The sequence below is a fragment of the Columba livia genome, chromosome 1 (genome assembly GCF_036013475.1).
Source record: "Columba livia isolate bColLiv1 breed racing homer chromosome 1, bColLiv1.pat.W.v2, whole genome shotgun sequence".
In the NCBI taxonomy this organism is placed as follows: Eukaryota; Metazoa; Chordata; class Aves; order Columbiformes; family Columbidae; genus Columba; species Columba livia.
The window spans coordinates 28673475-28698091 of record NC_088602.1 but is presented as its reverse complement, the minus strand read 5'-3'; the positions used below and the strand labels follow the sequence as shown (position 1 = coordinate 28698091).

At 39.5% G+C, this 24617-nt stretch overlaps 1 protein-coding gene across 1 annotated transcript in view; it reads right to left on the bottom strand.

Annotated features, from left to right (window-relative positions):
• Window positions 1–24617, bottom strand: part of LOC102094160 (complement C4) — a 62295-nt gene that overhangs the window by 10390 nt on the left and 27288 nt on the right. The window contains exons 11-34 of the mRNA XM_021286881.2: window positions 23268–23383; window positions 22347–22514; window positions 21406–21603; window positions 18888–19079; window positions 17727–17876; window positions 17194–17320; window positions 16753–16824; window positions 15594–15794; window positions 14546–14657; window positions 14248–14318; window positions 13347–13486; window positions 12058–12270; window positions 10893–10944; window positions 10280–10360; window positions 9041–9244; window positions 7638–7713; window positions 6949–7105; window positions 4704–4799; window positions 4226–4394; window positions 3050–3216; window positions 2466–2624; window positions 1827–1886; window positions 1293–1386; window positions 484–652 (exon numbers count right to left, since the gene is read on the bottom strand). Coding sequence (XP_021142556.1) covers window positions 484–652; window positions 1293–1386; window positions 1827–1886; window positions 2466–2624; window positions 3050–3216; window positions 4226–4394; window positions 4704–4799; window positions 6949–7105; window positions 7638–7713; window positions 9041–9244; window positions 10280–10360; window positions 10893–10944; window positions 12058–12270; window positions 13347–13486; window positions 14248–14318; window positions 14546–14657; window positions 15594–15794; window positions 16753–16824; window positions 17194–17320; window positions 17727–17876; window positions 18888–19079; window positions 21406–21603; window positions 22347–22514; window positions 23268–23383 — 3244 coding nt within the window. The remainder of the gene's footprint in view (window positions 1–483; window positions 653–1292; window positions 1387–1826; window positions 1887–2465; window positions 2625–3049; window positions 3217–4225; window positions 4395–4703; window positions 4800–6948; window positions 7106–7637; window positions 7714–9040; window positions 9245–10279; window positions 10361–10892; window positions 10945–12057; window positions 12271–13346; window positions 13487–14247; window positions 14319–14545; window positions 14658–15593; window positions 15795–16752; window positions 16825–17193; window positions 17321–17726; window positions 17877–18887; window positions 19080–21405; window positions 21604–22346; window positions 22515–23267; window positions 23384–24617) is intronic.

Genomic DNA, 24617 nt, shown 5'->3' with positions numbered 1-24617 from the left:
AGCTCTGACCTTGCTTACTTCTTGATTGCCACAACAGGATATCCCTTCTGCCTCCTCTCCTTCCCCGAGTATTAGTAAACAACTTTTTTATCAGGCCAGAGTGTGACCACAAAAGCAACAGCATCTCTTTAGAAAGCAATGAAACTCTGTAAATGTGTTATTACTGTAGTCCAATTGTGTCTTCTTAAATTAAAAGAAGGACTTTTTTCAAACTATTAGCCAGCCAGGTGCTTTAGATTTTCCCCAGATTTTTGGGGCAGAATATGCAATGGACATTCGAGGTCTATGTGAACTGTCTAAACATAATACATTGTGTGGAAACCTTTTTTCCTGCCATGGGAGAGAGGATGCAGACTCACCAGGTGTACATACTTACAGGAGATCAACAGGTTGGATGCCAAGCTTGCACATACAAAGAGGGTGACTGAGAAGAATTACAAAAAAACCACATTTTCTAATGAAGAGCAGATGTTGCAGACCTACCTGACACAGACTTTGTACTGCAGCAATTCTGCTTTACTGGGAGAGATCACATCCCTTTTCCTTCTGCTGTGCTTATCAAACCACTCTATTTCAGGCATGTGCTCAAACGCACCATTTTCCGCAGCAATCGACTCCTCATAATCATAGTTTTCATCATAGTATGCAGCTTCTGGAGGTGACAGAAATGATCAGCCATTCACAAATTTGACTGACGACCTGGTAATTTGGCTCCTTTTTGTATAATAGTAAATACCAGTGGGCTGACATGCCTTGTCTATGGGTTTTCTAAAAGTTTGCTCCCTATTTCTAATTCATTCAGCGTTAAAATTTTAAGGATAATTATAGTAAGAAAAACCAACAGATCTAGATAAGAATGGTGTTTAGGCTATGCATAGATACATAAAGGACTATCTCTTCTTCCAGAGGGCAGAGAGGATGATGACGACACACTTCAGGGGATGGGAAACACTGTCTTGCTCACGTGAAACACCTATGACAGGTCTCCCGCAAATAATTTTAAGGCCACATGGTAAGTCCTGTATTAGCCAGGGAACTGAACTGGGCTTTTCCCTCATGGCAGCCACCAACACCATGAAAGGAGTTTGCCTTACTTTCCTCCCAGTAACTATTAACTATTTAAAATTATTAATAACCTGAACAAACCAGTAGATAGGCAGAGTTCAGAGGCATCTCTCTTTCCTTATTTCATTCACTTATTCCCACTTCCCAAGGCTGGAAATCCATTAAGTGTCATTAGCAGCTGATAAAACATGTCACCTTTGAGACCCAGTCACTTCCCTTTCACTCACCAGAGTACTTAGTGTTCCCTTCCACTTCCACCGTCAAAACCAAATCGTTAAACGTGTTGTTCTTCAGCTGAGTAGACCAGTACACTTTTAGTATCTAAGATGAACAAGACAAACAGCAAACCACTAAAAATATCACTTAAATGATGAGGCATCTACTCATTCCAGACTTCAGCAAGTGTTGATGGGACATGGGAGTGTGGAGAGAAACATCCATCTCCTAAATACACAGACTAGTCATAGAGAACTGTCATAGGTATAAGCAGAAGAGATCCCATGTGCAAATCACAAATGGTGTGGGACCTTTGAGATAACTCTCCATTCCCAATCACAGAGGGGTCTTTCAAACTCCACCCACCTCTATTAGCATTGACATTTCATGGACTTAAAAACAGGAAAGACTGTAGTCTCCGAACTTTAGAAATTTGGAGGTAGGAACACAAAAAGTGAAGCCAAGGAGAGTAATTTCTCACTCTGTTTTCAAAAAGGGATTAAAAGAAATCCAGTTGGACTCTGAATTTCTCATTTACAGCTTACGCTCATTGTCCCATTTCCTCTGCCGTGTACAGACACTTCAAGTTTTCTCCCAAGTTCAAACTGCAAACCAAGGAAAAAAAAAAATTAGTCTCTGCTCAGCTTTTGATCTATTGTATTCCTGCAATCTTGACTGTCTTCTATAGCTTTACCCCTGAGAACTGGAACAAGGGAAAACTTTTAGCTATGGAAGGAGTTATGACACCTCAGGTCTCCTAAGACTGTTAATGTGCTGGGCTGGTGCATCTTACTCCACCATTCTGGGGCTCAGGAAACATATTTTCCCAACTTCACTCTCTTACTGTACCCTGGATTTGACACTTTCACAGGTTGCAACACACTGAATATCAGAGTATTCCCCTTCTTCCTCATTCGCTAGCAAGACTTGGGCTCCTGGCTGTTCTTCACTACTGGAAGAGATTCACATCACCAACATCCTTGAAGAGGCAGGAAAGTGCCTCTAAAGTGTACTGCTAAGCATCTGTTGATTTTTTTTAATATTATTTTTTTACAGTTAAATTATTAAAAATTATTATAAACCAGCTACATCATGATTGCTTAACGTGAGAAAACCTAGGCCATATGACCCAGTGTTTCTCCTGTTTGAGGTAAAAAAGCTTGAAGCAACGGATGGCTGTGTACCTCTAGCTCTTTCTGAATCGCTCCATCAGTGTCAGTCAGAGTAATACTGTAGTCATTTTGTCTTCCAGGTGTTCCCAGTTTAACAGTCAGGTTGGTGGAAGCAGTGTTCAGTGTCTGTATGCTGTATGCTGACAGTGCTTCTAGGGCCACCACTGTGTCCTAGGTGAGAAAGAAATGCAAAAATCCCTTAAAAATTATGCCAGGTTATTACAACATGTAAGATGACATGACCTGCAGCTATTCCTCAGTTTAATGCTTTGTGATGCCTTTGCTGCTCCTCTGTCTGCCTATTCCTTCCTGCACAGACTATTAGTTTCCTTTCCCAGCATTAAAATCCTAAAACCACTGGAGCTCCAACCTTTGATTATCATAAATCTTCAAAAAGACAAAGGATCTTTACTGGTTTATAACCATTTTATTTTGGCCCATTTTTTATTAATGAGCCAAAATCTTTAGTGCTTCATACACCAAAGTGGTCCAGGATTAACTGTTACGATGTTTTCAAATATAAATTAAAAAATCTTAATGGGGTTTCCACTTTCTCCCCTCCCCTTGAAACTCCACCCGGACTGGTGGTCAGATACCTGTGTAGAGCAATATCCTCCACCGTAGTTTCTTCTTTCCGTCAGCCACGTAGCAATAGGCCTTGCATACTCCATATCTTTCAGGAGCAAGGTTTGAAGCAATGCATAGGCGGTGGTTTCCACTGAGACTGCGTCATTGCCGTTTCCCCAGTAGCGCTGCTGCTTTGCTGCAAGAGTAATTCAGTCTTGAATCCCCTTGGTCAAGACATTTGACAAAAATTATTTCTACACAGTAGATATTTCATGTCATAGCACCAAGGAACCACAAAACACAGATGCTGTTGTGAGAGCAACAGATCAGTTGGGAAGCAGAGATAATGGAAAAGGAAAACCACAATTTTCAATTTTGACTTATCCAGGCATCACAGTCTAATGATCCCATTGTACAGCAAAGTCCATCTGATGGAGTAGTAGCATTGTGTCTGGTGGGCCCCAAAATACAATAGTATTAATTATGCCCATAAGTCCAGTCTTGATTAAGGAGAAGCATCTTCCCTTCGTTTAAACTATGGCTTTTTAATCATAATGTGTTTACTGAACAAATTGGGATAAATTAATGTTGTCCCAGTGCAGCCACACAACCAACTCGGCATTGACCACAGCCACACACCAGGGCAGGGGGGAAGAGGTGATGTCCACCTGGAGCTGGAACAAAGCACTCAGAGCTGGTGGGGAGCTTTGAAAGCAGGTAGGCTGGAAAATACACCTTCTCTCTTGATCACAGATCGAGTCTGGACTAGTCCTGTATGTAGCTGCTCATTCCTATTTACCCATCAGAAGTTTCTTTGTTCTCAACTGGCTTGAACCTTTTTTGTTTGGTTGGATTTTTTTAGTGCACTGCAGGGGTGTGGAAACTTTGGTAGGCAGCAAAGGAAACAGAAAAGGTAAATGGCTGTTTACCATGGTATCAGATAAGATCATGATCCAAACTTTACAATGCTAAGTTATTACTTTATAGTAATATTAAATATAAAAATTACATAGTACAATTTCAACATGGAAATATTTGATTATGTAATTTAAATAATTAAGTATATTACATGTATACATACACACTTCTATAAAATTAAGTGGTCTTCATTTACTTGGATTTGTTTCATTCATATAGGACTGCTCAAAGTGTGTTAATTAGAAAAAGTGCTTTCTAACTGAATGTTTAAGAATGGTTACCAGTACCTGCATCAAGAACAGAACAGCCCCTTAATTTTTCTTTTGCAAACTTGGCTTCTTCACTATCAGAATTCACAAGTGTCAGAGCATAAGCAGTGATAGCTGTAGAATAGCAGTCAGTATTTTTTGACAGTTGATTTTTCATATAAGCCACTGCTCTTCTAATCACTTGTGCCTGTGAAAACAGAATGGATCCATTTGAAAAGGTCATTCAGACCTCTGAACTGTTACTGCTGGTAAGAGTATTAGAAAACTAGAATACTTCACTTTAGTAATTTTTGATACAATTTAATAATTTTTGCTTAGTGATTAATGCCATTGGCAATGGAGTGCGTAACTCGGAACATCTTGTTGTACATTAGGCCACGGCGTCTTTTCCTGTACACCATACTTTTACTTCATTTGCAGTACTTTAAGACATTATGGTGGACATACCATTGTGCAGTAACCTTCAGAATTAAAGATAAACAGGTAGGCTTCCTACCACATCAGGCGACTCGTAGACCTGTAGAGTATGTTGCAGTGCTATAGTGACAAAGGCTGTCAAAGCCAAATCCTCTTCTGCTGACCCAATGCCACCCTGAAAATGAAAAATAAAAAGGAAAATTTAAATGCACATGTAAATGCTTATGATCAAATTTAGAAAATAACTTTTCATGCATTTAGGAACCTTCTTGTCAAACCATCTGACCACAGACCGCATAGTTTTTCCCTTTAATTATGCTCAATAACTTGTGTCCACTTAAAGTCTATCTTCTACAATAATAGACGGTTTGCATTAAGCAATGTTAAGAGATTAGGAATCCACTATGCCACTCAGCTGGTAATAAAGTATTTAATTATTTAGCATAATTAAAAATCTATAGTTTCTCATTAGAATATTCATGGCTTCAATTTCCAGGCATTCGCTATAGACCAAAGAGCCCTCTATCACCCAGAACTTTTCTTCTGTAAAGGTGTTAATACACCATTACTAGATCATTTCTGATTCCACTTCTTGATAAACTGAACACAGTGCCCTCATTAGCTTTATTTCCTGATGATCTGCATTTCCATTCCTGATCTTCTTTAAATTATTTTCCTCATGCTCTCCTTTGACAACAATCTTAGAATATTCAACAACCTTTGACAACAACCTTCGCCTTCACTCAGTCACAAATGTTTATTCTTAGGAGAAGGACAGGTCGTTTGTTTGAAAAGAGTGAAGTTGCAGTAGAAAATAACCATGCAAAGCTCCTGAAGCAAATGTAGAATAGAAGGCAAAAATCTCAGCATGACCACAGGTCAAAAAAAAAAAGCTTTGGCCAGTTTTAGAGGTTTGTGGGGCTTTTGTTTTGTTTGTTTTGTTTTGTTTTGTTTGTTTGTTTTTCCCCAACAGTGCTACATCAACTATGCAACTGGTTTTGAAGGTGAAAGCCTCACTAGTGATTTGACAAAGATCATTAACAAAATTAATATTATTTTCCATATAAGATCACTACAAAGGTATCTGCATTTTCAATGAATTTTGGAAGATACACATTTTCATATCCTAGATGCATGGACAGTGTAACAATTTCATGTTTCTGGACACTTGCAGAGGATGGGTAGGCTAATATATGCAACTGGAAATTCAGATTAGGCATTAAGTTTTTTTTTTCACTGTGGCAGTGATTAAGTACTGAAACAGGTTACACAGAGATACTGTGGGATCGCCATCCTTGGAGGTACTCAAGACTCAGCTGGACATGGCCCTGCGCAATCTGATCTAACAAGACCTCTTCTAAACAGGGGTTGGACTAGACCACCTCTGGAAGTCCCTTCAAAACTAAATTATGATTCTATGGCTCTATTGTCTTTGCCAACAAAAGGCATAAATCTTTACCAAGCTGTGGCTGATGCACTCTGCCCTCCCGTTCCCTGAGCGCAACAGAAACTTCTAGGCTGATGGACCATTATGGTGATGCATACGCCCCTTGGTTGACAGACAGGGCCTTTGGCCAATGAGACACCTTGGTTGAGAGAAGTTTCTGGATAACTACCATAAGTGGCCACAGCTCAGATTCAACTAGGGTATAAATGGAGCCCAGTAGAAAGCCTTTTGAGTTGGTCTTCCTTGGAGCAGTGGGTATGCAGCAGAAGACGACTCACCTCCTTGGACCTGCCATCTGAGGAGCATTCCTTAGGGGTTGAGACGCCTTATCGACCTGGTAAACGATCTGGATACCCTCGAGAGTCCTCACTTTCACACAGAAATGCTCATTTTTGAACTCTAGAGTTTTGGGATCTGACCCCCTTGAGTTTGAGTCAGTTGTGTAGTAATTGAAGTCCCAACCAATATCTGGACCTGTGTTGTATAATGTTGCTGGAGTGCTGAACAATTTTTAATAAACCCTATTTGTAGTTGTTTTCTGTTAAACATCTCTGGTTAGAATAACATCTGTTTGGAGCTTGTTGCCTGCCTAAATTGACTTTTGGGTTGCCTCTGTGACACAAGCGTGAAGATCTCAGAACTAATTTTCTAAGCACTCTGGAGGCATAGATCAGCTGTAAAATTTTTTAAGGATCAAATGATAAAGGAGATGGAGTGCTAGCTATGTATCTCTGACATAACAGATGTTTTAACAAATTCATTTTACATTACAGGTTTCTTTAGTTACTTTTCTTGTTACTCAACAACTCACAATATTCTCTTCAATCCCTGTCAGCCCTAAATGTGGAACAGATTCTTGTAAATACAGATGACCCACCTGCATAGTCCTGTCATATACTGGGTGATGGTCATGGAATGAATCATCTGGCTGCTGTTGATTAGTCAAGTAGGAAACTGAGTTGCGTATGTGACTGTCTTGGACACTAATGTAATATTTGCACCTTGTGAGTACTTTAACAATAAAAGCTGTTAACCTGCACAAAAGAAAATGTTCCAAACTTGTGCTGACATATACTTATAGAAGAGAATATTGACAGAAAAAGAAACATACTAATTTTGTACATAGACTCATCTCCAATATAGTACACTTACTGGAACCTAGTGAGTTACCACTCGACATTAGTGTGAACATCTCTGCTCTGTGGCAAACACAAAATAATCAGTGGCTCAGTATAAGTCTCCTTCAGCAAGGAATAAACGTGCTCAGATACTTACATGGCTGTCTATCCATGGTAAAAGTATATAGGCCACAACATGCCCACCAGATTTTGAAAATCCATGCCCCCCTGCCCGCCTAGAACACTTCTAATGCATTAAATGATAATAGAGGTATTTTGGAAAAAAAAATAAAAGAAACCAGAACAAAAAAAGCCACAAACCCAAAACACACATATACACATGCAAACACTCTCCCACCCCGCAACGAAAAACAAACCACAACACATCCCCCAAAAAAACCAACCAAAACCAAAAAAAACCCAAAAGAGAACTGAAAAATACACGCACCATATACTACTGGGTGTTTTCTTAAATGCTCCGTAGGAACCATCCACCTTCTGAAACTCAAGCAGTCTAGTATAACCTGCATGAACAAGACAGCACATAATTGTTCAGAGAATACACATATTTATTGGGCATTTTCATGTATCATATTAACATGGACATGTTCAGTATCGAGTCATGGAAGAGTACATGGAGGAGAAGATGACTGGGTCAGCAGGCCTTTGATGCAGAAAAAGCACTAGGTGTAGAAGGTATTCTGTCTTGTTTGACTTAATTCAGGAGAATAAACTAAAAACTGCAGATGTCTGTAGTTACAAAGCATTTTCTGTGTAGTGAATCTTGGGAAACTTATTTCCCATCATTGACAACTTTTCAAACCATTGACTATATAGTGCATGGAATAAACACCTAACTTCATCCCTTGGGTTAGACATAGGCTTAGAAGTCATGACTTATGGCCTCTGATCTTGACTGCTGTTACCTTGACACAGTCAGTATCACAGCCATGTAACCCATTTTCTACCCTGGTGAACTTCGCTAAGAATCAATAAAAGCATAAATTGGGATTAAATGCTACAGATAATACCAAATACTAATCAGCAGGGTATCATGTCACTTCAGGCAATGTTAGATAAAAAGGCAAAGACCTCCATTCAGCAACTGCTACTATGTTTTTAATCTCTATTTATACTCCTATTTTTCACTGATGAAATGTGTGTCCCTTGTTGCCTGGTGCATTATTTTGCCTTATGCCATGTGCACAGCACTACAGTTAGAAAGATCAGCTGTGCCTGCTACAATACTGCTAAATCTTGGGCTCTGTGTTGGTGCCTGTGAGCTGGAATGCTCCTTGGGTTGGTCCAAGGCTGTTGGAGTCATTCTAGCTCATGGAAATGCATGCAAGAGTGTGGAAGAGAAAGTGTCAAAATATTTATTATCGTTGGGAGTTTCTTTAGTGATAGTCCTCTTGCCAACTACAGACATCTCCAGCAGAGATGTCTACATCCCAGCTGGACATCCTAAGCACATTTTTAGGGCATGATTCATCTTGATCTGTTTTGCTCATCTACATTAGGAGGAAATGATAAACTGGCCTTTGCTGTCCATTTACGCTGGGAAGAGTTGACATTGATCAGCTCAGGTTTTGCTTTCTGCTTCTAAATTAGGTAACAGAGAGGGTGGAGTGTGAATGCCGATACTGTACAATGTCAGGTGTAAGCAATTAGTCATCTAAATCCTCCACAATAGTTCTGTTTCTCTTGTCTGTCTGCAGATTGTCAGAGGCATTTCTGTGTGGCTGTGTTAAGCAATGTTCACTCCTTGGGCAAGTAGCAATAGTTGGTGTGCAATGCAAAAGGGTAACAGTCCTATTTGGTTGATTGGTTGGTTGGTTTGGTTCTGCATACCTTTTTCAATCATGCTAATGGCTTCATCCTTCTTTTCAGGATCAAAGTTTGCCCATTGCTCACTGGCATCCAAGTACTCAATAGCATAGACTGCAGGGGCCATTTTCACCATTGTTTGCTCTGCACAGCCCGTGGGCACTTGAATGAGTTTCTCAACCCCAGTGAGACTAAGACAATTTTCAATAGGCTGGTCCATAATATTTCCTGTTGTATAAAACAAAAGCCATAACGTATTTAAAGCTGTCTGGTATAACATGAAGAAAGGTGTTAGTAACCGTAGGTTGACACTCCAGCATGGCCTGATAGTTTTTATTATTAAATGCTGTTTTATGCTACTTTGTAAGGTTGGAGAAGGACCAGTTGCCAGCCCCCGGGGAGCACTGGAGAAAGGAGGCTGGGGCAGAGAAGGAGCATGAAGGAGAGTCCTGAGGCTACTGGAGGCAGGGAAACAAGGAGAGGAGGAAAGACTGGTTTTTCAGGTTTGGGCTGAAAAATTCTTGTCAAACCAGCCTTGATCTGCCCACAGAGGCCAAAAAGATCATTCCTTAATCACACCAAACATTTTGTGTACATTTCAGCGCCCTGCCCCCCTGCCATGCAGTTTTCTCATTTGATGAATTCAAGCATCCTCATACTTTAGAACAGGGATTTGAAATGGAAGCCAACAATTTTTGTGTCAAGAATGTATTCTTTTACATTTTCTGGGAAAAAAAAAATATTTTTATCATTAATAAGAGTACTTGTTAGTAGATATTTTTAAAATATATATGTGTATATATATGTATACAATCATGTGATTTAATGAATATATGATTGCATGTATCTTCTCTAGAAAAACAGAACTTTTCAGAACTTACACATCAGAGTCCGATATCCTTATTTCTGAAGAATAAGGCAGATTTCTACAAAACTTCATGCAGTGTGGGGTTACTAGAAAAGGAGGTTTCTTTTCTCCTCCATCCTTCCCGTAAGTTAGCCTGGACACAGTGAGGCAGGATGGACTGCATAAAGCAATTATATCCAATATAAGTGAGAAGAAGTAATTAGGAAAGTTACTGGATCAGCCTGATGCTGTTTTGTTTTATGACCTGTGCGTGCAGCCCAGACCATTTGAGCCATGACAGAAAAACTAGGAGGAAATGGAGAATCTGTGTTCAGAAATGAGCAGAAAAAGGTGCATGTCTCGTCACCTATGGAAAAACTATTGCAGAAAAATTATTGCAAAAAAATTATGTTTACCTTTCAGGCTAACAAACACATGACTATCAGAACCTGGTACCATATCAGATGGTCTGTCCAGGTCAAGTGTCTGGGACTTCACTGTAAATAAATAATAAACAGAGATCTACATTCAAACTCTTTAAACATAAAAACATACTGTGTCATTTTAGAACGTGCTTATTAAACATCTCACAGTTGGTGGCAATTGTGACAGAGATGTCATCAGACATGTTGAAAGGCAATTTATGAAAAGAAATACATTTATCTTTCTTAAATTGATTTGATTTTCCATCATTCATAATATTTTTTGTCTTGAAATAAGGCTGATTTTTAATGTCTTTTAAGATACATTAGTCTATGAAATGGATGTCTCCTTAATATTTAAAGAATGCTACTTTGAAACACAGACATAATACAAATCAATTCTAAACATAGAGAATGAAAGGATTTTTATTTTCTGAGTCTTTTGCTATGTATTGGTTGAAGAGATTTTATAACAAGTTTTGGTCAATTAAAGCAAAGTTTGTACTTTGATAAGTATTTCACTGAACTCATCAGATGTTGACACTAGGCTTTACAACCTGTCTCTACGCCAAACCTCATCTGTATCTAATGCTTTTGGGTAACTTACAGTCACTATTGATGCAAATGGTCTTTTCTTCTCTCTGTAAAACACCTTCAGCCTGTACAATTGAGGAAAGAGAAGTCAAAACTTTTGCAAGCACTCACACCTGAAATTAAGCTGCATGAAAACTGTGATCTCTGCCCTTGCACTAGACCAGCAGATGGCAGAAATAGGTTATTGTGGAGTGAGATTCTTCTCCAGGTGAAAATAAAGCTTGAAATCAGAATTTCAGTCTTCCAGTTTAAATGCTAGTGAATTCTACTGACTTTTTTTTGTTATTATTGACACATTCCCTGGATGAAATTTCTTTAACCAAAAATAACCCAGGAAAATTAAACTTCAAATTTTATTCTCGGCTTTGTAAGCCATGCAAGTTGAGTTCACAGGTGGACTCACTTTTATAAACCTCTCATTTATGAAATCCACCAAGTTCTCAGTTCATCTTCTTGGTAAAACTGGAACTTTTCTTTCCTTCTTATTTCCATTCATTCCTCTCCCAACAGTCTATATTTTAATAAGCTATTTTTATGGACACATTTAGTATTTTAGTGTAGCACCGAACTCTGAGACTGTGTCTATCCCTAGAAAAGTTATGGCATGTGACTAAAGTAATTTTTATTAAAAAGCTCTTCTTTTTCATCATTTTGAAAGAGAATCAATGTATTAAATAATCAATAAAACATCTTTGTTTTCCTGTATTTGTTTTACTTATGCAGTTGTTAAGCTTCGAATAAGGAATAACATAAGTTTGAAGTTTATGTCTAGCAGAGACTATTTCCTTCTCAGAATATTCCTAGACAAACATCAGTCTTCTCTTCATAAGGGAAAAAGACTTTTTATAAATACTGATGAAGCAGATGGAAATTTAAGATTAAGAGTTGAGCACTGACTGTATAAAGGAAGTTGTTGCTATGTGTTGCATAAAATGTTGCCTTTTTGCTTTGCAGAACAATTCTTTCCATGTGCACTATTCACAAACCAATCACTGGGTTTAATTTCTTCCCCATGCTATAGCTCAGTCCTTGCTGAGAAACAGGTTTCCTGACATCGCTTCCAGCCTTATGTTTTTAGGGTTTCACTCCCTCCATGAGAGCTCCACATACAGTGAATATTATATTTGAGGAGAAACACAGTATTCGTGACATGCCTGTTCTCAACTAGTTATACCTACCACAACATTGAGGTCCTTCCTAATGCTGTCACTGTGCCCAGTAACTGTGTCAAGAGCAATGATAGTAATTGGAATTTCCCCCACAGTCAGAGGGACAACGGAGAAGTAGGCTGGTGTTGCAGAGTTCCCCTTGGCCACCAGCGTCAACCTCACAGGCTTCTCGTTCGCCTCTGCGGTGCACAGCCCTTTCACTGCCTCCATCGTCACTGTAACCTGCAGGGACAAGGCAATGCCTGACATCAGACTTTATGCATCCCTGCGCCAGAGAAATTCTCCACCTCCACCAAGTCTACATGAGAATGGGAAATGAGAAATATGTATAACAGGAGACTAGCTTTGCTTAAAACGGAAATAGCAGCACAGACATTTTGCAAGGCAGAAAGTGTTTTTTTCAGTTTGCTCCCCTGAATTTACTATTCTCCATTTATAAAATGGGAATACTTTTTTCACCAAGAGGTGATCAAGTGCTGACACAGCTTGTTCAAAGAGTGTGTGGAGTCTCTGTCCTTCCAGGTACTCCATCTCTGACTGGACAAGGCCCTGAACAACCTGCTGTAACTGGACATGCTCTAAGCAGCAGGTTGGACTAGAGATCACTGAAAGTCTCTGCCAACCTGAATTATTCTATGACCCTATTAACGTTCATTTACATTGACTAGGGCTGTGAAAGTAATTTAGGTAGTATTTCTTTGTTACACTGAATTTGCCATATAGTTTTGGCCTGTCCCTGATCCATAGGGAGATAAGAAGAATAGTTCATTGTTACATATTCCAGCTCTACACCATTCAACACAGTTCAGAAGATGCTGGTGAAGCAGAGCTGAGAAATGCGAAGGGATGAAAAAAGAGCATCAGCCTGAGAATGATGGAGTCCCTAAGCCCAGTGACAGCTGTGGCCATATGCAGAGCTGGATGGGTCTCACATGCAGACAAAAAGTGGCTTTGCATTGTATGCACAATGAATTTTCTGGCTAATATATCAGATTGTGTGCTAATGATTTAGCTCTGTATCTTGTGTACCTCTGCTTGACAGCTGAGTGTAGCCCGGATTGTCAAACAGCAAAAGAGTACCTGTCTGTGTACTATAGTAAAATAAATGTTCTATTTGGCAAGCTTGATTAGCAAGTAGAATTGGGGAGAATTCTTGGGGAGACTTTAAAAATGGGAGTGTAGTGTCTGGGTTGTAGGAGGGCACTGAAAGGTGGCTGTGTCATTTACATTAAATTACTACATAGCTATATATCTATCTAGCTTGATATGTATAGCACAGTAGTTCATGGTAACACTACCTGGAGATCATTGGGCAGATAGTTGTACACCACTGCTTTTATTTCTAGTTGTTCATGTCGTCTGACTGAGTATGGTAATCTCAGGGACACAAAAAAGTCTTTGAAAACTGCAAAGGTGTGGGGGTTAGCTATGCAGAAACCTGAGATAAGAAAAACAAAATGAAACAAAACAGAGCTGAGAATTAAATGCATATTATCAGTTGATAAACAGTTAGGTGTCTAGTCAAAACTTTCCCTGCAAAAGCCATTTTTAAAACATAATGATAATTCCTTGCTTTCTATAAATGAACTCCATGCCCATCACTGCACCCCTTGGATGAGCCTCCCTTTCTGAAGGGGAGTGGGCAGTACCAGGTGGACCTTTTGTCCCCTCTGTGTGGTCCTGGCCAATGCCCAGAAGCCCCCATGAAGCAGCACCTGGGAACCTGGGCTCTCTGGTGTCCAGCCCTTGCTGATCCTCTGCTGGCCTCTTGGAGCTCTTCTTTTCCCTGGTTTTCTAGAGGTCAAGGACTTTTATGCTTCTATGAGATGGTGAGAACTTGCTCCCAGAAATATTCAAATAAAACTGATGTTATTACTGCTAACTTTCTTGTGGCTTCCTGGGCATGTGGAAGCTAAAGTGAGATCGTTTCTTGATTTGAAAGGAGACAGTTTTGATTGTATAATCCATCTTCCTTCAGAGGCTACTTTGTGTTGTTTTTTCTAAATACGTATCTATCCGTTAAATTCTAGCTGGGCTTTAACATGGCATAAAAGAAAGGAGTAAATATTATGATCAAAACACTTGATGTTTTTCTGTACAGACTGTCTCACTCCGTCAACCTAACATTATATCTCTGTTTTAAAAAATATATATTTTCATCCATAGAAAGAAACCAAATAAAATACTCTATACTTATACCTTTTTGGGGAGATATGCTTATTGCTTGAACTTCCCAGGTAGTTATAGAGTCAGGAGCAAAGTTTTGTACACTAAGAAATACAAAACAAAATGTATTAGGAAGGACGTATAAAATGTAAACATTGTCATTTGCTGAATTTTGAGTATTGTAAGGGGAAAGATAATTCCCTCTGTTGTGGACACAAAGCACTTCCAAATATTCTGAAGTCCTCTGTATCAGATAACACATAATGTTGATATTTATATACATTTTACAGTACAAATTTAGACATATTCACCTAGTGAGGTAATACAGTACCTATGGTTTCCAGGGTTTTTCACTTCTTCAAAATGCCACCACCAGCTCTCAGGAAAATAAGTGCGCAAGTTGACAGAGAATTCATCAAACACTTCTTCATAATCATCATAGTCTGAAAAACAAAAGTGGGGTTTCTGTTCTGAAGTCTTTGGCTGCTGGCCTTACACTGTCTTGCAGGGAGTCAGTTTGTCAGAGAGAAAGCAGCATGAAAAATACTCTGAATGTAAAGACTTCATCTGGGTTTCACCTTGTGCATTAAAAAAAAAAAGCTGAAAAAAGAGAAGGAGTGATCAAAGATTATAATTGAACAAAAGGATAATTCTTTTTTCCAAGTTCAATAATTATAAGTTGCCAAGCAAGAAAATATTTCATTTTAACATTGTGTGGCAAAGATGTTCCCACCCTCCCATTTTTGTGACAGAGTGTGAAAAGGGAGCTCTGAGAAAAATGGTAGCAGAAATTACACTTTGAATATGGTCATTTTCAACATGAAATACTTCCCCTCCCCCCACCCCCTGTGTGTGACATGAGCTCCTGTGTGATCAGAGAAAGACTTTGGGGAGAAGAAAGGAAGAAAGCAATAAAATTGACTGTGGCTGAAGTGGCCTCTTCTCATCAGGTGGTGTTTTGGAGATATTCGGGTGTTAAACAGTAGTACCACTAATAAAATCATCATGAATAGTCATGAATCTGAGATCACTTGGAGCTCTGAATGGAGACAACCATCCTCCTCTGCTCTGCCATTCGCAGCCTCCTGGGGTGCAGGTAGGGGCCAACAACCCCTTCATAAACCTGTCTTGGGTTCAAAGGTGGTTGACCAAATCCTTTTCTCACCCCAAAGAGTTATCCCACCCTATTCCCACTTTCACAGTGCACAGTTGTGAAGATGCAACGATGTGTGGATGCTGCAGTATACCAGGGCTCACTGAAATCGTGATGTGAAATCTTCCCCCCCGCCGGCCCCACAGCATTAAATGCCCGTTAACCCTCCCTTGCCACCATGTGAAGGGTATTTTTCTTCAGACAGTTGCATGCCCCCGTTCTTTACATCGTGCCAAGCCCACTCTGATTATCTTCCTCCCCGCGTTCCTGAGGGCTGTGGCGTTCTCGCAGCACTCCTGGAAGGCTTTCCTGCATTCAGGGGAGCCATTCACCCTTGTTAGCCTTTTCTCACAAGAAAACCTCATGGGATTTAGTTTCATGCCATCTTCACAGCATTTTTGTAGATCAGTGTTTCGATATTTGCTGGCTGCAATATAATTGAAATCCAGAATTAATGCTGTGGAAGTAGCAGTAGACATAAAGGTGTTTATCATGCTGATTCCTGTCATTCCTTGCAGTTAATGTTAATTGTTATTGCAACAGTCTACCTTCAGCTGCGGACCTGTCCTCCATTCAAAAAACAGTCCACAAACACAGGAGGAAAGCATGGGCATTTTATTCTTTGTATTGTATTGTATTGTATTGTATTGTATTGTATTGTATTGTATTCTATTCTATTCTATTCTATTCTATTCTATTCTATTCTATTCCCATTCCATCCCATTCCACTCCTTTCTCTTCAAATTCAGACTGAATTAAAAACACCTCCTTGGCAGACTAGACTTAGACATCTTGATAGAAATAGCCATGACAGTGTGGCAGTGTTCTTATTCTTGAATAAATAAAAAATAAGGAAGATCCCAGCTTCAGGCCTACGTGTCTTCTGGCAAGGAAATACCAATTTGTGTAAACTTTTTTGTTTTTTTTTACATTTATTCCAAATACTGCACTAGCTCTTCTCTTAATTGGAGCACAAAGTACCAAAGCTGGCACAGTTTCAAAGCATACTGTCAAGAAAAAAATAGGATCTATAAAATATTTTCTGTCAGTAGAAATAATTTTGAAAAACTTAAAAGTTTTGACTGATTCCATGACATGTAGTAGAAGTGCTTCACATTTGCGATTACAAAATGGTGAATTAGTTTCCATTTCCAGACAGGCCACTCTTTGGTTTTGTAGTTTGAGTAGTTTTGACAGATATGACGCATCAGGTCACATTTTAGTATACACATTTGTAATAGGCTCTGGCACTTAATGCAAGACTTGGGATTATGAATATGTTGGTATCCTTCACTTTGCTATCAGCTCTTGCCCCCTATATCTTAGCCAGTTCCCTTTGCCTCCCCCAGCTAAGCCTTTCAGGCCACCCAGATGAGCAGACATACCAATTCCTGACATTTTCTTCTGAAAATCCAAAGATCGCTTCTGCCTTCTGGTAACCTGGAGGCAGCTATAGCCTGGGAAAGCAGAAGAGAAGAGCTTGGTTATGATACTAAGACAGTAACAGCCTGATCATTCAGGTCATTCATGGGAGAACCATCTCAGGACCCGTCTCATTCACAGAAGATCCACATTTGCTAAGTCAGCTTCCAGCCCTGGCCAACTGCTGCCCACCTAGCTGAGCTGGACATCAAGGGACCAGCAGCCACAATCTGGACAATTTGGGTGGCCAGCGCTCATTGGAAGAACAGAAGAAAAAAAAATCCACAGGCAAGGGAGATCTTACAACATCAGGATAAAATATTGCTGATTTTTAAATAACCAGCCTCCCCAGATCTATAGTGATCTTGCAGAAATACCTAAACTTAGGGGCAGATTGCACTTACCTTCCCGAGCATTTGATTTAATTGTATTTGATAAAAAGGCCAGACCAACATCAGTAAAAACTTGAACACTATCTGCACCACCACCTGCAGAACATCCAAGATCATACGATTTCATAGCATTAAATACCTGCCAAATAAAAGAGCATGGATGGACTGTACACACTTGCAAAAGGTTTTTTTTTTGATACATATTAAAAAAATTCTTGTAGCCTTTGACTCACAGAAACAAGACAAGCTAGTGGTACAAGCTGCATTTGGGAACTGAGATTAAAGCTGAGGGATGCTTTAGTTAGGGAATGCTTTCAAGTAATGCTTTTCTAATTAACAAATTTGTCTGCTGTAGCATGGAAATCCCTATCTTAAATATATCATTAATTTTAAACAGATCCTAAATTGCGAAGCAAAAACATTTTCAAGTTTAGCAAAGCTGTGATTAAGCAATTAATAGTAATTAATTAAATTTTGATCCTCTCAGTAACGGAAAATTTTGTTTAACTAGTAGATGTGTTATCTTCTTTTTAGATATATCTTACATTTTTGGCTGTAAGCTTGTTTTTCTTGTTCAGGATAAAAACTGCTTTATCAACTGCAGCCAAAGCAACTGCTCCTGCATGGTCTGTTTCAATCAGTAAATTGATGCTTTCTGTTGGTTTGTATATCTCTTTTTCTGTTGTCACTTTAATCTGAATAGAAAAGATTGAAACAAAAATGTCACATTTGTTAATAAAAGACCCTGTGGGCAGGGAATACTGTCAGCCCTAACTGTCAGCAGTCAGAGGCTGAGGGATGTTCCTGTTTTGTGGTGTTTCTGCCTGGGATCCTGCCTTTTGGAAGATACAGAAGCAGATATCTCTCACTGGAAGACAACGTGGGGGTTGAAAGGTGTGTCTGTGCAGGACATTGGATGCTGCCTTTCAATGACACTTAAGCGCCAATGGGAATTAAAGAAGTGTGTAAAGGCTTGCTGAACCAGAGCCTTCAGTATCACTTCATTATTTTCTAGTGGAAAAAAAATCACCATGAAATACAGTGAAAGACTAATTAACATAGAAACCTGACTGGCTTAAAACAGTCTGTGGTGGTACTGCCTCCTTGCCATCTCACACTTGGATTTTTCAACATGACAGATTTCAGATCTGGTGCATATCTGATGAAGACACTTCTACGGTTTAAGAAGAAATATCCATGCTGATTATGAGATTAATAGGAAATTATTAATACAAATGCCAACTTGAATGTTCCTGGGTTTTGTCATTTTATGAATAAAGAATTGGCTTGTGTGTTAGGCTAGATAATCTTTTTTTTTTTCCTGAATCTTTTTCCCAATGGAGTTTTAGCTTCTTTTTCCAAAACATTTTTAGGAGTGAAAAGATCATTTAATATAATGTTTCCCTGTGGATTTGTAATATAGAGACACTTCCAGAGGGGGATTTATCTGTATGAAGCCCTATTTTTCACCTCTTTGAGGCACAACCTGTCCTATGGAAGAAGGCTATCTCAGCCATCACTCCTGGGAGCCTTTCCTAGCTATACCTTATAGCAAGAATCCTAATGACTCCCTTTTTCAGTAAAAATCAAAATTTCCATCATGTCTTTCACTTTTTAACCCCAGGCTTGCACTCGCTCTGCTGATATCCCATGTTTTTATTTTTATTTTAGAATATAATAACATAAGCTACTTGCTTTGAAAGTACCTTTCCTTCACAGACATCCATAACATCCACCCAGACAGAATCAGCGACAATCTCTTGACGGCCTTCATTAGCAATGAAGTAGTAAGCTAAAAAGCGAAAGGCAGGCACCATCTTCTCGGTGATTTTAAGGTTTATTATTTTGTTTGAGGAGGGGACCCTTCCCAGAAGCTCTGTTTGTCCCTTTGCCACAACCTGCAAGGCAAAAACAGACAGAAAACTAGTATTTTGAATACACACCATACTGGGCATTATGTTGCACAACTTTGTATACATACATAGAATTTTCTGAGGCCATTTATATTTAAAATTTTTTCTCTTCTAATGGCACTTAATAGTTTCAATTCCCAGCCTGCAAACTAGTAGCCTGGATGAGACTAGCACGCAGTGCCTCTAGCACGGGAGCGTGGTGGTAAGCCTCCACTGCGGTGGTAAGACTCCATCCTGCAACCCAGGTTTAAACATGAATCTGCCTCTCTCCACCAAGTCTTACAGCTTGATAAGGGAACCCCTGATAACATTCTTGGTTTTGTCTTCTACAATAACAGGTCACCACCCCCAGGATGGTATCAGCTTTATTTGATCTGTCATCAGTACTGAATGTTTGAGATGGTGTGGAGGGGTTGGAGCAGGAGGTTTCACTCAGAAAGTATTATTCAGGATAAAGTATCACAGACTGGCGTTTAACTGATTTCAGCCCGTATTGCACTATTTAATTCCTTTCTTCCAATTTTATGCTAATAATATTCACAGCTTCTCAGAGGAGTGGAGAACAGACACAGGGGCAGGACTGATAGTGCTCTTCCCTGAACAAAACACATGCAGCTTTCCTAAACACACAGTAAATGTGCTTCAGAAAGAAACAAATCCATGGTCTGAAACAAAGCCTGGTCTGAAATCCTCACTGCCTTCACTTGGGTGACCAAAGTCTGGGAGAGAGCCTCACCCAGCCTCCCACCCAGCCTGCCTGCCCAGCACTGCGCCTTCCCAGAGCCTGACAGCAGCAATTCCAACCCTCTGCTATGTCATCCCACTAAAATAAAACCCAAACATTAACTCCTAGGGATACTATTATTCCAATATACCAGAGTCCGTTTAAAAATAAATGGGAAGGGGCGCCCATGGTGCTTATCATCCTGGGAAATTTAAGCTGCCAAGGGAAATTATGACGAAGAAATGGGAAGGAGATTTAAACACATTTGACACTGAACAGATTCACTCCTGGAATGTATTCATGAACACATTTAACTCCTTCAGCAAAGTAAATGCTTTGGATTCTCGGTCTCAGACTGAGCAGGATTGTTTCCTGCCTTTCAGACCCAATTTCAGGATGCTATTTAGGACCATCACAGCTGGTGCCTTCAGTGATCACTCCTGACATTATTTGTTGGAGATAACCATGACCTACCTGTTAACTAATACCAGGTACAGGTAATATGAAGCCATGGTAACATAAAAATTACATGGTATTTATGAAATAAGTAATAGTTAACTACAAAAGGCATTTCTGAGATATTCAAGGTCCCCTATAAAATGATTAGGTTTTCTAGTTGCAGGGACAGAATCTTACATATATGTATGATCTGCCTGTAATAAGGTGGAAAGTTCTGTAATAGCTGAAACAGGGATATTTATGGGAATATGACTAATAAAAATAATAACTAATATTGGCTTATTACAAGGAAAGAATACAGATTGGAAGGAGTGGGAAGGAACAATATCTGGATTAAGAGAAATCAAATTGCCATAGCCATAATAGAAAATATCTGTCTAGGATTTCAGCTTTCAAGGCTGTCAGTTTAGCATTTTTCAAAAAAATACACATAATTATGCAGACAAACATTACCTTGTATAGACCTATTTGCTATAGATTACATTAGAAACTACAGACTAATATTTGTACTTTTGTGTCCTTCTTCAGAAGAAAAAATTACAAAGATATATATATTACATACACAATCATATATGCAAATATGTGAATATGACAGAAACATAGAAATAGTTTCTGAAGGGACCTATGGACATCTCTAGTCCAACTGGTTGATCAGTGATGAGCCATCACCATCATAAGATTTGGTGAGATGTGCTTTTCTCTAGTTGAGTGCTGAATGCTTCTGAGGACGGTGATTCCCTGAAGTCTCTGGGGAACCTCTTCCAGTGTTGCATTCATCACTAGCGAAAAGTTTTTTTTTTTTGCAAAATGAACCTTCCCGGCCATAATTTGTAGCCTTCATCCCTTGTTACATTGCACAACACCACCTAGGTTAATTTGCCTCCATTATGTCTGTAATTCTTCTTCAAGTAATTTTAATTTGCTGTTAACTCACTCTTAGCCTCTTCACCGAACTGAACAAGTCCAGTTCCCTCAGCCTCTCTTGTTAAGCCAGGTATGCTAGGACACTATTCATCTTGGCTGCCCTTTGTTGGACTCCTACGGTTAACCATGTATTAGTAACTAGACAGATGTTCTTGGTTGTATAATTTCTAAAAGAAAGTACTGATACACTTCTATTCTATTTACCATATAATAGAAATAGTCAATCCTTCCACTGTCAGACTGATGAATATCATTCAAAGTGATGCGTAAGGTGTCTCCAGGTGTCATAACAGTATGTGGGATGCTGATGCTGAGGTAGTCTGGGGAGGCAGACTGGTATCTTTCAGCTCTGATACTGGTTTCAGGTGACTCCAATTTTTCTTTTCCCTCCTCAGCCTTTACCTGTCAGGAAAGACAAGGACAGAGTGGGTAAAGTGTCTGTCAGGAGACAATATAGAGTGTCACGCTTAATTCATATCTTGCCAGGTTATTCAGAAAATGCTGGGAAATTAGATAAGTAACTGCTGAGACCTCATTAGCAAAACCTGGCATCAAAAAATAGGATTTTAATGATTTTATTCTCGCACACTCTTTGGTCTTTTGCTGTATTTGCACTTGATATTTTTTCAGGCTTGGCTCATTCCAAATCTGACACAATGGCTTAAAATCTAAAAGTTATTTCATATTCATTTTTTTCCCTTTTCAGATAGGGCACATAATTGAACCCTTTGAGTGTCCAGAGGTAGCCTACTGTCTGTATTGCCCAGGACATTTTCTTTTACTGTCTTCTCGTTGTTTTCTGTCACTTCTTATGGTGATATTCCTTACAGTCCCATTCCCATCCTTCAGGCCAGGAAAATGCACATCCAAACCACAAAAAAACCATCATTGGCACCAACGTATTTACTCCCAAAGCTCCAATGTACAAGAGTGTCCTTCACTCCAGTGAAACATCCCTCAGGCCACTGGCCTCTCTAATGTATCTTACACCATCTGGACAATGGTACGCAGATGGTGTAAGAAATCACCTTACACCTTCTGCACTAATTTAATGAAAACTGATCATCTTCACAGTCATTTGTATTTGTCTTATGAGCTGTTCGCGGTGATATATTTTTAAACATGGATGTTTAGGTTTTCTTTACCATTATTTGAAGGGTATCAGCATCTCTAGGGATGTCGAATGTAAAGGCGATTAGACCCTCTTTATTAGAAACTGCAGTCTTCTTCATTGGGGGCTTTCCAGGTAAGGTAACAGTAGCAGTGACAGGTGGAGAGGCAGCAGGAGAGCCATCAATCAAAGTGACAGATGCCTGTTGGAAAAAAAATGTTTTTCTGTTACTTTAAGGAAATGACTTGGTTTAAAAAAATGCCCACAAACAAGAAGAAATTATTTTTATAAACTGAGAAGAAATACAAAACTGTACACATTAGTGTTTGAAAATTTGAGCTTTGAGAGAAGGAGGTAACAACTGACTCAGTCTGGACTCCAGCTAAGGTAAAATTCTGTGAACACAGATTAACAGCTGCCCCAGATTTTCACTTAGTATCTACTAGATCTCAGCTGATCCCAGGGGTATTTGTCTTTAACTATTATAAGGCAAATTTCTAACTTAAACTTTTTGTGGAAAAATTTGAAGGTGTGAAGTTTAAAACTTAAAAAAACTTAAATGCATTAGCACCCCCCCCCTCCGCCCCCGATACCCTGTTTTAGAATAATTTTATTTTGATAGTGGACTAACTTGATAAAGTATTATTATTGTTTTAATCTTTTGATATGGAAGTGACGAAAAGACTGCTACATGTTTTATAAAACCTTATAGTGCAACAGTGCACAAATGACGTCCAGAACAGAAATACAGCTTTTTCTGGCTTCAGTCTCCCTGTTCATACTCTGTGTGTACTGAAATGAGACAAACCAGACACACAAACAGTAGCTCCATATTGGACTAATTCTTGAAGGTCTCTGTCCTACAGAACTCCCACTGGATCAGATGAGGATTTTATAAACAGGGCATTCCCTTGTTATGGAGGGAGACCTACACAGTCAGCTAAATGCTACATACCACAACAGAGAAGGGGGCTCCAGGCACAAAATACTTTTTGGTGTTAGACAGATCAACAACATAAGGAGATTTCACAAACTTCACATTGCTGAGTTCTTCTTCCCTCATCTCACCACCTGTTAACATCAAACAGTATGTGTTGCTGCAGGAGCAATAACTATGTACCTGTGTGTTATCATAGCATCCATCACTTCTGTTTTCAAGATTAATTGCATCTTTAGCAGTGCATATAAAGAAAACTGAAATGTGATCCTCCCCCAAAGAGCTTCAGTCCTGGGAAGAGCAAGAGATGGGGGCAGGCAGTAGGTAACAGAACCTGGGACAGGCCAGTGCCGGGGCAGCGCAACGTGTGTGGTGCTCCAGAGAGCCGGCACAGGCAGATGTGTGCTCTCAACAGCTCAGACATGGAGACCTGCAAAGTGGTTTGTTACTCACGACACAACAATGCCCCCTTAACACACGGATCAGAACAAGGTGCCTGTAAACATGGGGCACACTGGTACCACAGGAGCCACTGTGGCTGTGCACCTCCCTTTCCCAGCTGCTGGGGATTCTGTCCTGGGGAAGCTTACATCAGTGTCCAACAGAAAACTGTAGAGAGTTTGTTGTTTTTGTTGCTGTTTTTGTTTGTTTCATTTTTGTCTAGTGGTGAGAGTTAATATTGCCAAATATCGTCTACTGCAAATTTGCACCTATAAGGCAGCTTGAATGTCTGCTTCCCATCTAGGATTCTTCTAGTTAAACCACTCATTCTTCTAGTTAACTGCTGGTTAAACCATTACCCGTAACTGCTTCTAAAACCAAAACCAGTTACATGGCTTGCTTTAAACAAAGTGCATTTAGACACATACTTTCAATGTCCTTATTTTTCACTTCAACACTCCAAGGTTGAGAGGTGTCAGTAAAGCACACCCGCCATGCCCTGTCATGCATCTAATTAATACCAAACCCCAAAAGTACACAAGTGGGGAGGCAGTCTGCATGCAAGGGCAAGAGGTATGTGCACAATATGGTAGAGACCTCCCCACCATGAGATTTTATGTCCATCATATTGGTGTGTTAACAGGAGGTCTTTCAGTCTCTTTTGCTTTTGCAATGTATGTTTGGGCAATACTGCATGTAAGTACCTATGGTAGATTATAGCAAAGAATTGCACAATTGCAATGCATTGGACTTAATTTTAGGATTCTACGGAATCCTAATTAATGCTTAGGGATTTTGAGTATCCTAGTATTTCTAAACTAAGTAACTACAGTCCTTCTATAGCCAATGGGAATAGACATATAGAGAGTGCAGTTCATCCCATCCATTCTCTGTACTGACTATATAAAATGCCTGAGCGTCAAGCTC